The sequence below is a fragment of the Pieris rapae genome, chromosome 18, assembly GCF_905147795.1.
Source record: "Pieris rapae chromosome 18, ilPieRapa1.1, whole genome shotgun sequence".
NCBI lineage: Eukaryota > Metazoa > Arthropoda > Insecta > Lepidoptera > Pieridae > Pieris > Pieris rapae.
Genome location: NC_059526.1, coordinates 6,796,734 through 6,812,408, shown reverse-complemented (window position 1 = coordinate 6,812,408; position 15,675 = coordinate 6,796,734). Strand labels below are relative to the sequence as shown.

The 15,675-nt window shown below is 33.4% G+C and overlaps 1 protein-coding gene across 1 annotated transcript in view; it reads left to right on the top strand.

Annotated features, from left to right (window-relative positions):
• LOC110999396 (lachesin-like) overlaps positions 1 to 15,675 on the top strand; it is a 111,013-nt gene that overhangs the window by 80,618 nt on the left and 14,720 nt on the right. The window contains exon 3 of the mRNA XM_022268425.2: positions 15,120 to 15,253. Coding sequence (XP_022124117.2) covers positions 15,120 to 15,253 — 134 coding nt within the window. The remainder of the gene's footprint in view (positions 1 to 15,119; positions 15,254 to 15,675) is intronic.

Genomic DNA, 15,675 nt, shown 5'->3' with positions numbered 1-15,675 from the left:
TGAACGTCAAAATGGAATACATGTTAAGTGCTTCTAATTTTACATAACTCCCAAATCAAGGGCGTAGAATGAAAAAGAAATGGCGATAGACTCTCCGCCACTGTTTTTAATTGCCGAGTTTTTGTTTTATAAAATGTTTGTTTCTGCAATCTTTACACCATGTTCCACGTGAAATCTTAGGTATTAATAGTTTAACATTTTTTTTGTCCTTTGTCACAAGGAGGTATGGCAATTTAGATTGGTAGACGAATTATTTTTTCCATATAAAATTAAATCTTTACAAAATAATGGCATATAATGCTTCCGTCGCCAAACACTGGCACACTTTTGGACCCTGAAGCACTTGGCATTGCCATCAGCCTCCACTTGTGGCTATAACTTGTTGGAAGTATATATATACTTTGTGTCCTTCGAAGTAAGTATTCTTGGATACCATACCACTGTCAAAAGAGTGGTCATTTTTCTCGCCACGCCGCACTCAATGACATTATATACGATGGCATATACAAGCGGCCTGATGGAATGACCTTGATCCCTTGAAAGATGGGATGCGCATTGGTATGGGATGCTACATACCTCGAACAAGCAAAAATGCTGGGGCGGCCGCAGTCTTAAAAAAATAAACAACGAAACAGGAAAATAATAAACGATTTAAATACGAACTTCAATTTTGTTCCCTTTGAAATAGACTCTTGGGTGTATTGTTATGATTAGTTACATAAATAAAAAGATGCCTTATTATATTGTTTTTATTTTATTCATTGTATATATTTTTCTCAAGTAAAACTTCGCTTCAGGTATAGATTTATTAGACCTAAACATCTACGACAATTGACAGACACAACTGTCTTGTCTACAAAATTAGAAAAAAAATCAAGAATCCATTATCCTAAGTAGGATTGCAGCGCATTGATTAAATAAAGAAAATCAAAATATCGATTGGAAGCCAAGCTGTTGATTTATTCAATGCAAGCGTACAGTGTAGTTCCTGACGATAGGCCGGGAGAATAATGAACACAACAGACGGAAATATTTACCTATATACACATAATGGACTGGTGAAGTCTGTAACTCTCATCCATGATCTATCTGATGTTTTTAAGAAAATATCGTGAGGACACCGGTCATAGAGAAAGTCTTCATTACTAATCTATAAAATGAGTCATACACATTCTGATTCCGTCTCCCGTTTCAAAAATCGCAGGCTGGAATTTCACTGAAAGATTACGTTCATTTCTTGTAAAGTGAAACATTTTTCCTCCCATCATTCCTAGACATTAAATAGGTCCATTAAGACGGTGGTTGAATAGGCATCTGAACAGGCGTGACCTCCAACAGGCCACATTGGTCTGCATTGTGGCCACATGTCTGTCCAATTCTATATAAAAAATGCAGACGTCTAAGCTGGACCTGCGATTTTTATTATTATTAACAGAATACTTGCGTATGAAGCAATTAGCAAAGGAGACATCTGACCCAAGAGATTAAAGCGGCACTTATATTTAGACTTGTTAATTCTGCTTTAGTGAAGCGTGTACAAAAGTCATTAACCTTAGTACTAATGAAACAACAATATTTTGTTAGGTTTTAACCTGTACGTACGAAACCTGCTCATAGCGATAATTATTTACTCCGTAAAAATGTTAAATATTAATATAGAATATAATTAAAACAAATATATCTTACTTGTGTTATGATTTATTTACTTAAAGTGGGAATGTAATAAATAGATTTTGGAGTGATTAAGTAGTACAATACATAGTGGTAGAAGGACAGAATTTTTAATGAATGCTTTAAAGTTTGGCTTTCCACGACAGATTTTCAAGACACTTCTTTCGCACCATTGTTTTACTTAGGGCGGTTAAAGCGAAGAGCGTACCACTACCCACCTTGAAGCATCCATGGACACTTTGATAGGATGTCCATTGGTGGTGGTGATACTGCTTTTATTTCACTCTATACTATTTGATTTGATAGGATTCACAGCGTACATATAATAGATAAATTATCGATTAATGAATATAAATAAGAGTTGTGTTTTAGGTAAAAGATGAAACAAAAGATAACAATGTATCCGAAAATCATTTTCATTTGAATGTGGAATTTGAGTAGGTAGCGTAGAATTTTCGTGTTCGTCTTTCCAGTACCATTGTACTAAGCTCGTAGCCACTTCCATTTGCATTAATTCCTTGTTGAGACGATGTAAAGTCGACAAAATTGCTACTAATTTCAAAACTTTAGCTTTAATTTTGTTGCATTGCAGAGTTTTAAGTCGTTATTTTCTAGATCCAATTTGTATCATTACGAGAATATATGAGGGTACTTAATGAGATTAAAGTAGCACAGATTTAACGAGGCTTTTGGTAGTGTTTACGTGTGTAATTTTTATTAATTTTTATTTATGTAAAATATAGTCAGCGTCTTATACCGTATGTGCCGTATGGACAGTTGCAATGGGCTGTTTGCTACCCGCAATTTGTTTGCGGCCTTTGAAGGACCGAACGAACCCGAACTACGGCCTTGATTTGAACTGGTAGTAAATATAAATTTAGAAATAATTTAACATCTTTTCTATTGACGTTCATAAGTTTAATTGGATTCCATGAACAAAGTTATTTTGAGTTTGAGTTGAGTAGTTTTCGTTAACTGTAGCTCTGATTTGGTCTCTATTGTAAAACAGAATAAAATGTTCAAAAGTTGGAGTATTGAATGTATTCCCAGTTATAGATACGGTTTTACAGAAACAAAATGAATATAGAAATATGACAGCGTAACGGTATAGATATACAATAAAGAAGACAGTTTGGCAGAAATAAAACCATGAAGTTAGAGCCCAGACTTTTTGTCATTGTCTATTGTCAATGAATTAACATACTCGTACGATGAAATAAAAGGTCTATGTCAAAGACAATGACAATTATTCAAAACCCTTGCCAATAGTAAGTCATGCTATTGAATACATATTTCTTTGTACTCTCCAAAGGTTTAGTCATTCCAATTTTTTCTGTTTTATGTAAAAAAGTCTCCTCTAGCGAAAATGCTCTCTTAACTATAAATTTAACTTTATAATTAAACACTGTATTCTCGTTTACATGAAACTCTTGAAACAGAATTTCGCCTCAGGTGGCTGTTTAGTCAAGTTGCAGAATTCAACAGCCTTACGAATTGTTCAAACTTGGCTAGGTCTGTATACCTGCCTATTAAAATTATATTATTACTAGCTTCTAGGAACTAAATCTCAGAATACATAACATTACAAATAAATAATTGTTAAGGCGTCTGTAGAATTGTTAAATGTGCCAAATAGAGTACATTATCAAAGTCGTTACATACATATAAGTACACACTTAACGTGTGTGTAGTAGGTACATGTATGTACTATAGGTACGGATTACGCGTTAGGAGTTTAACTTCAAAAACAAAAGACGGTACGTCGTGTTTTGTTTGTTATTGGTGAATAGCATCTGTAGTCTATGGACACGCGACTCAAGCTTGACCAATTACAATTAAACGAAACTATCGCTTCCTCTTTCGATTTGGATTCACAAGGACCCACTGAAGCTTACTTGGAATAAAAATAGTAATGCTTCATATGTTTTTGTTTCATGTATGTGTTATGTCAAATTACGTTTGTGAAAATGTGCCAAATTAATGATTAATACAAATGAGCACTGAGTTGGTACTTTTTTTATGTAATAGGAAGCAAACGGGCATAAGGCTCATCTGATATTAAGTGCTATCGCCACCCATGGGCACTCACATTGCCAAATACTCGCAAGTGCGTTGCCGTACTTTTAATTTTCATTTAGATTTTCAGTCTAAACTTACAATAAAACACGTTTTTGCTTGATTTAACGACATCTCTGCTACTGACTACACTGAATACAATTTTTTCCAGTTTGTTAATGTTGAGTTGTATTGTTTTTGTTGTACTTAATTTACGACATAAAAAAAGAAACGCCTCATTCTTCATTACATTCTCTATGAGAAAGTAAAGATTATGTAACAGTGTTTCCTACCTAAATAAAATAGTTTCAATGCTGAAATGTTAAGAAGATTAATTACATTGAAGTATTGATTAAAAAACTTGTTGGAACTTGAATATCTTAGCTTGAACTTTTTGTAAACTTTGAGCCGTTTTAAGTGATTTCGAGGCAAGTTTTTTGCTTCTCTTTTTTTCATTTCGGATGGTAACAGTATTTTAATTAAACCATCTTTATACTTAAAACATTGTATGACGGCTAAATTGCTTCACAGCAAATAAAAATGGGCCAAATCCGAACATGTAAAATCTTGATAAAAATTGCTACCTATTCGTGTTTTTATCAGTTTAACCTTTTATTTCCTGTGAATCAAAGACCAATTTGCACCTGCATCATGTGTGGCACAATATGCGAACTAAAGACATATCATAACATTTTGGGACCATATTCTTGCAAATAAATTATCATTGTTATCAAAAAACTCGAAAAACGTGAATGAAACCAAAATATAGTTTCAAAAGCTAATGGCGAGTTTTTAGGATACGATATTTACTACAGCTAACATTAATAATATATCTACCAAAAAACAATTATAGTAAGTAAATATATACCCAAAGATGGAATACATAATAAAGAGTACAAACATTTACGAAATTAAATACATTTAACTAAGTAATTCCTAAGTTAATGTGGCTGTGTGTGCATTGATGATAAATTTCCATACCTGCTCTATGTTTATTTTTTTGCAATAAATCATTTACAAATACACTTTAAATAATTTGGGAAATACTTCGATGTTAAAAGAAAACTATCAACAATTCACATTGAAGAGTAAATTCAATAAAGTGGAAATTTCTTGCGGTTGAAAAATAGTTACGTTTAAGAGGCTTAGCTGTGTCAAGAGGCTTCGCGTTAAGTTAGTTATATTAATAACGAGCCAGCTAACCGGGGCCGGCTTATGGTCACAGGTTTCCAATTACACTTGCCTTTATGAAATACGGTTAATTTTTAACCCGGCCAAGATATCGGTGGCATTCTGTATTAACCGTCTTTCTGGAATTGCAAATAGGATTTTCATTTATATATATATATACTAGGGGATCCGACAGACGTTGTCCTGTCTACACGTCTTTAATTTCAAAATTTCAATTTTTAATAAGCCATTTTGATGAAAATTATTATTCAAATGTTATGACAATATCTAACGATCCAGCACATGGTCACACACGATATAACACAATGATAACAAAACTTTTTTTAAATTTCGGGACAGACTAAAATTAAAATTCGAATATTATTTAAAATTTGACACTGCGATGGTAGCGCCGTCTGTCGGATCCAATGTAAAACATTCCAAAATCAACAACAACTAATAAATTGAAAATTAATTAAAAAAACATTGTCCAGCGGACAAAATTGTGAATCTGAACCATTGCCAGATCCCCTTGAACACACACAAAAAATTTCGTCTAAATCGGTCCAGTCGTTTAGGAGGAGTTCAGTCACATACACACGCACACAAGAAATATATATATTAAGATATTTATTTATTCTTGTTAAGGTAGCCGACAGCTATTTTGATTTTTTTAAAACCTGTGTAATAATTAACAAATAATAACGATGAACGGCCAACCCTAGTAAAAAATAACATTAGTGTTTGTGTTTATTGTATGCGTGTTTGTGAGAGGGTATGTGTTCTTAAAAGGCCTGATACGCACTTGCGATGCTTTCGACTTGGATGAGATTCTGCGCTCTGCATTTATAAACTAGATTTTATATAAAATTCAATAGGTTATCTTAATATATATAAATCTCTTGTCACGATGTTGGTCCGCGATGGACTCCTAAACTACTTAACCGATTTTAAAATTAAAATATAATAATTAAATTGGCACACCGTGAGCAGTCTGGTCCAATATTAGAGATAGGATAGCTTAGATCTTTAATTATAGTCGCGTTTATATCTTCGTGTGTTAAAAGTACCAAGGTTTCACATAAGCTATCATCCTTTCACATAAGTTCTCCTACCGTTTCCCTTGAATAGTTTACTACTATGTAATATAACAAAATACTTAGCCACAGCAACGCTTGGCCGTGTCTGCTAATCTTAATATATATATTTCTTGTGTGCGTGTGTATGTGACTGAACTCCTCCTAAACGACTGGACCGATTTAGACGAAATTTTTGTGTTCAAGGGGATCTGGGAATGGTTTAGATTCACAATTTTGTCCGCTGGACAATGTTTTTTTAATTAATTTTCAATTTATTAGTAGTTGTTGATTTTGGAATGTTTTACATTGGATCCGACAGACGGCGCTACCATCGCAGTGTCAAATTTTAAATAATATTCGAATTTTAGTCTGTCCCGACAGTTAGCGCTGCGATCAAATTAAAAAAAAGTTTTGTTATCATTGTGTTATTGTAGACCATGGGCTGGATCGTTAGATATTGTCATAACATTTGAATTGTAATTTTCATCAAAATGGTCCAGAATGTTTTAGCTTATTAAAAAAAGTTTGAAATTTTCAAATTAAAGACGTGTAGACAGGACAACGTCTGTCAGGTCCGCTAGTTTTATATAAAATTCAATAGGTTAGACGACACTGGTTCTAAACTTTATAATCCACTTTATTTTTGTTTATAGCATCGTATTGAATTAACTTGTGGTTTATTGTGTTAAGCTAGTTGTATAAGTCTGATTATACGTTGTTTATACAACGAAACGAAGTCTGAAACTTCGAGACCCCATATTGTTAATATTTAGTACAGACCTGTCGAACAACAAGATATATTCACTTAAATATTAGGCCAATTTAAAAGAGGGTGCTGAAAGCTGTATAATTCAAACTTTCTTAACAGGCCATACAAAAGGTGTTAACTCGACCAGTCCCGAAGTGCTTTGAATTCGCTTAAACTTTCCCTTTACTCCGGATTATAGCACAATGAAACCGCCACTTATATATACCGTAATTTTATTGTTCAATTTCATAGCTTTTAGCACGTGACCTTTTTAATCGACTGTTAAATGCATATATTTAATAAAAAGCTTTACTAATTGGGCACATTTAAATACTCGTGGAATTAGTCTTTATATCTAGTTTTTGTATTTATACTCCTAAGACTAGGTATGTCTTTTTACCGAGTACGACTCGGAGGCCGTTGAAGTATCACGTAAGCAGATTTACTGTCATTTATTCCCCCCCCCCTTCTTCCTCTTGTCAGCAAAATAAATCAAACCTCTAAAAAATAATACTACATAAACGTGTTAATTTTTTCCTTTTCTAGCATAATATTGGTAAAATGTGTCAAAAAGTATTAATATAATATAATTATTCACCAAATAAGAACCAAAGATCTTTACAAAACACAATTTTGTTTAAATGATAGAGTTTGCACAAATTTACCTTTTCCAAAGAGATCTTTTAAAATGCGGACTTAAATTCACTTCAGCTCTGCTAGGATTTAGCGTAATTATTTAAACCCATTTTATCATTTGCAAGAGTATTCTTGAAATTATTTTTATCTTTTCTCTTGAGAATTATTAAGAAAGTGCGTATTGTTAGTTAGTTAAGTCGGTCAAGGACTGTAAGCTATTCAAGCCTTTATTTAAACAGATTTTGTATACTAATTTTTAACACAAGGCCGCCTTGAGATAGAGATTTTAAATGCTGAGAACATGACCTACAAGTCCAATATGTGACCTTAGTAATAATAAATATCTAATGCGTAATAAATAAATAACTAAAAGAAAAAATATTTGTTGAAAAGAAATATCTGTTAATACAATCTGTATCAGTCAAGCATGACAGTGACAATTGTACACTAACAAAGACTAAAGATGGACCGAAATAGCTGAGAGCCTCTTAAAACCCTACTCACTATAACCATCGCTTGTAGAGTTTATGAAAGCTTAGGAAGAAATAACAATGAAGTCCTTAGCAAGTGTACTTAAGGAAACGTAACACTGATTTATAAAAGGTTTAACTGATACACGGAGACATTTTGCGCTTTAAAAAATATTTTTGATGATAAAAATATATATAGATATCTATGAGTATTGTATTATTGTATTATTATTTACTCTACTCCTCTATATCGATCGAAATATGGAGTGTAGTATTACGAAAAAAGGTCATAAAATATCCGCAAAAATTAAAAAAAAATCAAACCAGGATGGGTTGAATTTTTTTTGTCACTTAGGAGTACAAAAATTGATTACCACTTCTCTGCAGAAGATACACACAAAAGATCGGTCAAACCGTTTGAAGGACACAAACGGTAGCTAGATTTTTCTATATGATCAAATATTCTGTATTCAAGTATTTTAAAGGAGATACATAGTATTTCTAATTGTTTAGTATTTATTTACCTTGGAAGATCGGAGTGGCTATGGTATGTAATGCTACTTGTATAGACACTTTAGCCCCGTCTCCCCTCCCTCGGATAAGACTGCAGAACAGGCGGAAAATAATAAGCGACTCAAATAGACAAGTTTTCCTCCAACTTCGAATTTGTTCCCTTTAGAGAAGATATTTTTGGGTATTGGGATTCAAGTGCACATATGTTAAAGATTTCAGTCGGCGTCTGGTAGATAGTACCGGTGACCTCACACCTGGTGCTTTTTTCGCTCAAGAAATAAGTATCGCAGCTTAAATGTTGTTAAAGGTACAATGCCACATTGATCAAATTTTTAAGTTTATTTCTTATATTCATTTTAAATTATTATTATTACTATGTAGGATACGAAAAATAAATGCTGTATATTTCATTGTTATGATTACTTATAAATTTTGTTCTTTTAAAATGTTTTGACGTGTCTCAGAGGATGTAACAAAAGCTGACTTACGAGAAGCTCTTTTAAGAAAATTATAGGCTTAGAGCCAAAATTTTGTGTGCCTTAGTCTATAGGTAAGTAGATGTACAAAACATTTACTGAAAAACTGAAATTCCAAAAATGTTAATAAAGTTTATCTATATTAATTTAATGTAAAACCAGCCGATTTCGTTGGCTCCAGTGTGGGGCGTGGGCTCCACGTTAGAAAATAATGCGTTTGTGTCAAAAACTAGATGTATGCATTAGACTGATTCAAAAAAAAAGATATATTTACTCCAAAAAAATATATTTTGAATCAGTCTAGTATGCATATACCATATCTACTACGTAATCTCTCAAATAATTACTGCATTGCTTTTTTAATACACATTAATGTTAGCTTCTTAATGTTTTTTGTTATTCCGTTTGTCCCCAAATAGAATACCAAATTACGCGATTAGCACGAACAAAGGTGAGTTGATTAAGAAATTATTTGGGACGGGGACAATATCTCGTGTAATGCGGGATAGCCGGAGCCTTAATTTTAAGGGTCGACCTGAGTGAAATAGAGATGTGCTAATCAATGTGATGTATACGTCCATACGTAAACGAACGATAAACGCCTCTGAACTTTAAAAGACGTATGACAAAGTTTTTCAATGTTTTTTAACTGTTAATTCAGCGTTGAGGTGTTTAACTGTCATTCTTTTAGTAAAAATAGTTTCCCCTGAGATCTTAAAATTTTAAAGCATGTAGATATTGCAGATTTGGAGCGAATAATATTAGCCAGATAGTTATCATTTCCAAATGTAGGTACTGGATTTTATTTTAAAATATGTGCAAGTCCATGGAATGCTAAGATAAAGAAATGTGTTGATTAAGATATTATATTACTAATAAAGTATTTATACGTATATAACATTTTAGGCATAAGGAATTAACATCTTTTAACAGGCATCATTTAAACAATACAATCTATCTATTCTAAAACACATTACAGTTACGTTGAAAATAAATTTCACAAAATATTATAGTCAAAACATTACACCAATAACCCGTTTTACCCTTTCGGCTAAGACATTCGCTTATTACGTAAATTGTATGGCTTTTCTCGTGTTGGCGTAATTTATAAATATTCACAGTACCAGAGACATCCCTACTCAGTAAAAGTTGGAACAAATTAGGGTTGACACGTATTTTTGGGAGTTCAGTAATTTTAAAGTACTTAGTGACGTTTGAATCCGAAGAACTTTTTGAAACTTTTTTAATTAACACCGTTTCTGATAATTTCCGTTTTTATTTACAAAAACTAGGATTTTTAAAATCCAACGATTTTCTTGAAGTTCCGTAGCTTAGCCTGTGGCAGCGGCGGTAACATACGAACGTCAAATCCTGAATGGCGCTAACAAAGTTATTCTGACAGCTAGAAATGTATACAACTTCTCGATCTAAGCCAGTGCTTAGACTGGTCTAGGTAATAGACGACTGTAATGTTTCACTTATTATAAACTTAATAATAAATAAATCAGTAGCGCTACAACCTTTTTAGGCCTGGACCTCAGATTTCTGATCTGTTTTTGATCTAAGACAGGCCGGTTTCGGCAAGTTCATTAGTGCACCACCAGGCATCGAACCTACGACCTCAGAGACGAAAGTCACACGCTGAAGCTACTAAGCCAATCAACTATCAATAAAACTATCAATAAACTTATATGCATATAACGTCGTAATTATATGAATTTGCATACACTTAATAAAACAAAACATTATAAAATTTGAACTACCAAAACTACTAAAGTAAAAACATCTCGCATTAGTCAAATAAATGATTTCTTCGCTTTTTTTGTTTTTATACACTGGTCCTTTTAAGAATTGGTAGTACATGGCAAAAATTGCTTAAAAACTCTCAGTTGTGGAAATTTGTATTTTGTATATTACCTTGTCATTCGATGATGCATGGTATATCTTAAATAGTTATCTATAATCCCAGTGATGTAAAGAAAATACATGTATATGTCTCCTCAGCCTTAAAAGCTGGAAAATTATATTTATGGGAAACGAAAATTGAGGAGCAGCTATTTTAGCTGCCTACACAACCCTTAATTGAAGGTTCTATTGCAACACATGCATATTGCTAACCATTACTAACACTTACGTCCAGTAAGTGTCAAATCTCTGGTTAAGTGTAAATTGAATTGCATGATAACTGCCCTTTGATAAACACGTTTGTGAAATTTGTACCAATTGGTGATTAACTGTTTCGAAATAAAAATAGTCTATGTTATTCAGACATAGCATTGGTGAAAGAATGTTTTAAATCCATCCGTTTTTAATTTTTTTACAAATATACTTACGATCTTTCTTTATAATTATTTCGCACGATTGGACATTTAATTTGGAGAATTAAATGCTGCCGACTGAAGTATTTCCGCACCAATTCGACTTAGGGTCCTTCAAGAGCGTACCAATTCTTAAAAGGCCGGCACCGCACTCGCGAGCCCTCTGGCATTGAGAGTGTCCATGGGCGGAAGTATCACTTAACATCAGGTGAGCCTCCTGCCCGTTTGCCCCCTGTTCTATAAAAACAAAAAAGATAAAAAAGCCCATGTTATTATGGCATGGCATTTCGTAGATAGTATCGGTGATCCAGAGCTGGTGTTCTCCTCGCTCAACGAATAAGTATCGAATACAACTAAGAAAAGGGACAAACACGTCAACTGATTAACCAATCACGCGATCGACTCTCCGTATCCCCCCCCCCATTTGTTCTGGTACTGTACCAGCTGTACGTAGGTTAAGAAAATTATAAATACTGGATATTTCACTGATTGTTAGGTGTCGGTATTAAAAAGCGATTAAGTAATTCATCATTATATACATAATACAAATTAGAATTATATTGACAAAGAATTTGTAGTATTTTCAATAGTTTCAATTGCTATGATAAAAATTGCTTTCAGATACTTTAGGCATACACACATAACTAACTAACTAAAAGCTAAAACCTAACTATAATAATTATGTATTTTTATATCGCAGCCAAAACACAATTTAACAGACGAAATATTTCAGAGTACAATAACACATATATATTGCGTATGAATAAGGCGGTACACTCGGCGCGTGAATACGTTGGGATCAAATAAATAGCCTAATAAATACTAACAAGAAAAATACACTATAAATTAATTACAGTGAACTAGGGCTTCGTATGAGGAATGAACAGCTTATAACTCGAAGCCCCGCAGTTACACTGATTATTATGTCGCTAACAGGGTTCAAGTGACACGCGCGCTTTGCTTACACAGATAAATGTATGGACTATGACATGTCAGTCTTCTTTCCCGATGAGTAGGGATGCCTACAGGTTCGTATTTAATGACGTGGAATAAGTGATACCTTGATTTTCTTATGTTCCAAAATAAAGGTATTTTTCTTTCTTGTATGTATCACTATTTCTTGTGAAAAGGTGGTGACAAAAAAATTTTCTTCTATTAAATTTATTCGCTGTCACTAAGACTGGTGCAACTACTAAAGCAATGAAAACTTTGCTTACTCCGCCGTCACAATTCCGCTTATAACGTGTAATACTAGCGTTAATAAAAGACTTTCATATGCTCTGACAGTGAAATGAAGTTACAAACTAAAGATTAGCCTCGTTTTAAATATAGTGGAATTCCTACAATTTCAAAAGCGTATTCACTATTCAACATCTGACCCTTTTATCGCGTCATTCAGCCAAATTGCTAGACTTAAATAGCAATTCACATCTCATTTCTTGCTTTTTATAATGTGTATCTGTCTGGTTTGTAAGGTTTTTAAATTAAATAATTTTATCTTATCGGGGCGAATTAAAAGTTCAAGTTCAGAGCTTGAGTAATTTTACGCAAAACTGGAAATGCAAGTTTTGATTTAATAACGTTAAACACAGGTCTTAACTTTCGTAAATGTTTGTTTTAAGTTTGAACCTTTCTTTAAAAATATAATTATTTTTCTTATTAATAATACATTTTTCAATTTAAAAATAACTACTTCAACATTGTAGACATTAATAATGAAATAACGAAATTCACTTTTCTTTTAAAATAAAATTAAATAATATATACATTTTTCAATCTTAAATATAAAAACCTACCTCAACTTTATAGATCATTCTATTAATAACGACATAAATAAATTTGTATGTTATTTTTTTAATCAATTAAATTTTACCATACAAGACGAACGTAACTACATTTTTGCGTGTCATTTATCTTTATTATTAATAACATAACTTACACGGAACATCTGTTTGCCGAAAAGTTGCGGTCCTCCTGATGTTTTCCTACGACGAACGAGCCAGTGTTAATTAGGCATAAAGAAACACCCAAAATGCATAGCCTGGCATCAGATAGTTTAAAGTCAGCCAAGTCGATTGTAATGTACAAAAATATATACTAGCAAAATCTATTATAACGACATCGAACGGACTACTTTTACTGTGGTAAAAAATCGATGGTCAACATTATTGAATGTGTGATTAATATGAATTTTAAGACATTACAATAAAAAACTTTACGTAGGTACATAAAATTATCATTTAACAAATTCTGTTTTTTATAAGGCGGTCTAATAGAATTCAGCGGGACCTTTGACTTTGGTTAATATAATCGATGGTGTCGTAAACGGTTCGACTATAATTCGATTTAACAGCTACGATTGCCCAACGCAAAATAAAAATAAAAAACGAAATAGAACCAGGATAATTTATAAGGAAACAATTTCCACTTCGTTACACTTACGATGGATCCTTTCAAAGCTACCCGAGTTTTTCTATTCCGCTTAAAGCTCGTAATCACTTAAAGCGGTACTAATAAAGTACGGATTATCGTTGCTAATATTTTCAGCATGTCTCAGTTTGTGCTTAGTACTGCGTTGTGAACCCCGTGGCGCTATTGTGGGGGCGAGTAGGGCTGACGTGTTGATGGATTCCCTGTCACTGGGGGTACCCACAGTCCATGCATCAAGACATACGGGGAGCGGCCTGATCTATCAACTTGTTAAAAAAAGGCTCCAAGTTGGTGCATCCGAAAACAATAGTTCTTTTTCTTATGGAAAAGGAAAAGCGGAGGAGTAAACTACTTTGTCTAATATACTTAATTTTGTAGGCTGAGATGTAAATGGATAATGATAGCTCTCTATACGTGCGTATGAAAACTTTTTTTGAAAGTAAACCGCAAAGAAAACTCGACAAAAACATCTCATTCTCTACAAGTGTGGCATGGTTTACACTGACTAAGCCTTCAGACTTAAATCCAGTTGCAATATCGTTAAGCCAAAATTCATTAAAACTACCGTAAGTACGAAACTGTATTAAACTCCATTTCGCATTAATAATATTAGTTTAAACTGGAAATTCGCCTGCATTAGACAAAGGTACCCTACATAGTTTTTGGGTTAGTTATAATTATATTTAAACCCTTATACATTTACCCTAGCCGAGATGAGTAAATGCGTTCATCCTTCAATTCACTAATCATCGCGAGCTTGCTTCCGACTATTTAAGATTGTCTCTAAGACTTTCAAAGTGTTATCTGCAAGTACTCTGACTTTTAAATCACCTTAACTGTTAAAAATTTGCGCCAGTCATGTATAAAATGTTTTAAATGAAGCTCTGCTAAGTGTCCTCAGACAGATTTTTAAACTTCTCTCTCCTGAGTCAGTAGCACCTGAGCGTGTTCAACAAGGAAACATCTGAAACGGATTATGTTTCCATCGGTCTCTAGGCAGCGCCCCTGTTATAACAGGTTACAGTTTAGTGGTGATCTGTCTTTGACATGATTCCTCCTAGTTGGATATAGATAAGTTATATAGATAAGATATATATAAGATAAGTTTCTCCGAGTTCTCTCTCTGCTATAGTATTTAGACTCGCCTATTTCCCCATAAGCAGACGATACATCTCAGATTTCACCGTACGTGGAGTTGGGACAAGTATCGGTGCTCTTCCACGGTTTAATAACATGTTCCTCCAGTAGAAATTTTCTACTTCTTCTATATATCATATATGGCTGAGTAACATTTTGGTACAGAAACAGAAAAGAGATTGATTAAATACATACAGTTCACACACTAAACAACATTTGAAAACCTCAATTTTAGAGGTATCTTCAGTACTGGTTTACTGAATACCTTTATTTACAGTAGGTATACAGTATACACACATTAAAGTTAATTACAAAAGAATAACATAATTTTCGAGTATATTTTAACTGTATTATAAGTATTAAAAAGTTAACTGAAATCTATGGGAAGTAATTAACTAAGATTCTCTTAATTCCAGGTACAGCGCATTACGGCGAAGACAGTGTCGGCTCATTCCCGTACTTTGAATACAATGTGCCGCGGAATGTTACTACGGTGGTAGGACAGACCGCCTTCCTCCATTGTCGAGTTGAGCAACTTGGAGATAAGGCAGTAAGTAGTAATGACATTTGTTTCAGCAAATTTCACCAGCTCTTAGAGATGTGAAAAAGAAGTTCGATTCTGATCCAAGATTAGTGCATTATGGTCAGAACGAAACGCCTACAGAGTTTTATACCTGAATTATATCTGAGTCACGGAGTATATTTTATCTTATCCTAAATTATTTGAGGTAAAAATCGATCTCGCGTGACTCATTCACGTTGTTATCAGGTGTGCCGGTTTCCTCACGATTTTTTTACCGTTCTACCGCTTAACATCAGGTGAGCCTCCTGCCCGTCTGCCCCCTATTCTATATAATAAACGCGCTTTTTTATAGTAATTCAAGATATGATTACCTTGAGCACTATTCGTAATTCTGTAGTCATATTATCTAAAGTACTTTTGTCTTCTTTCAACACAGCGTAAACTCAATT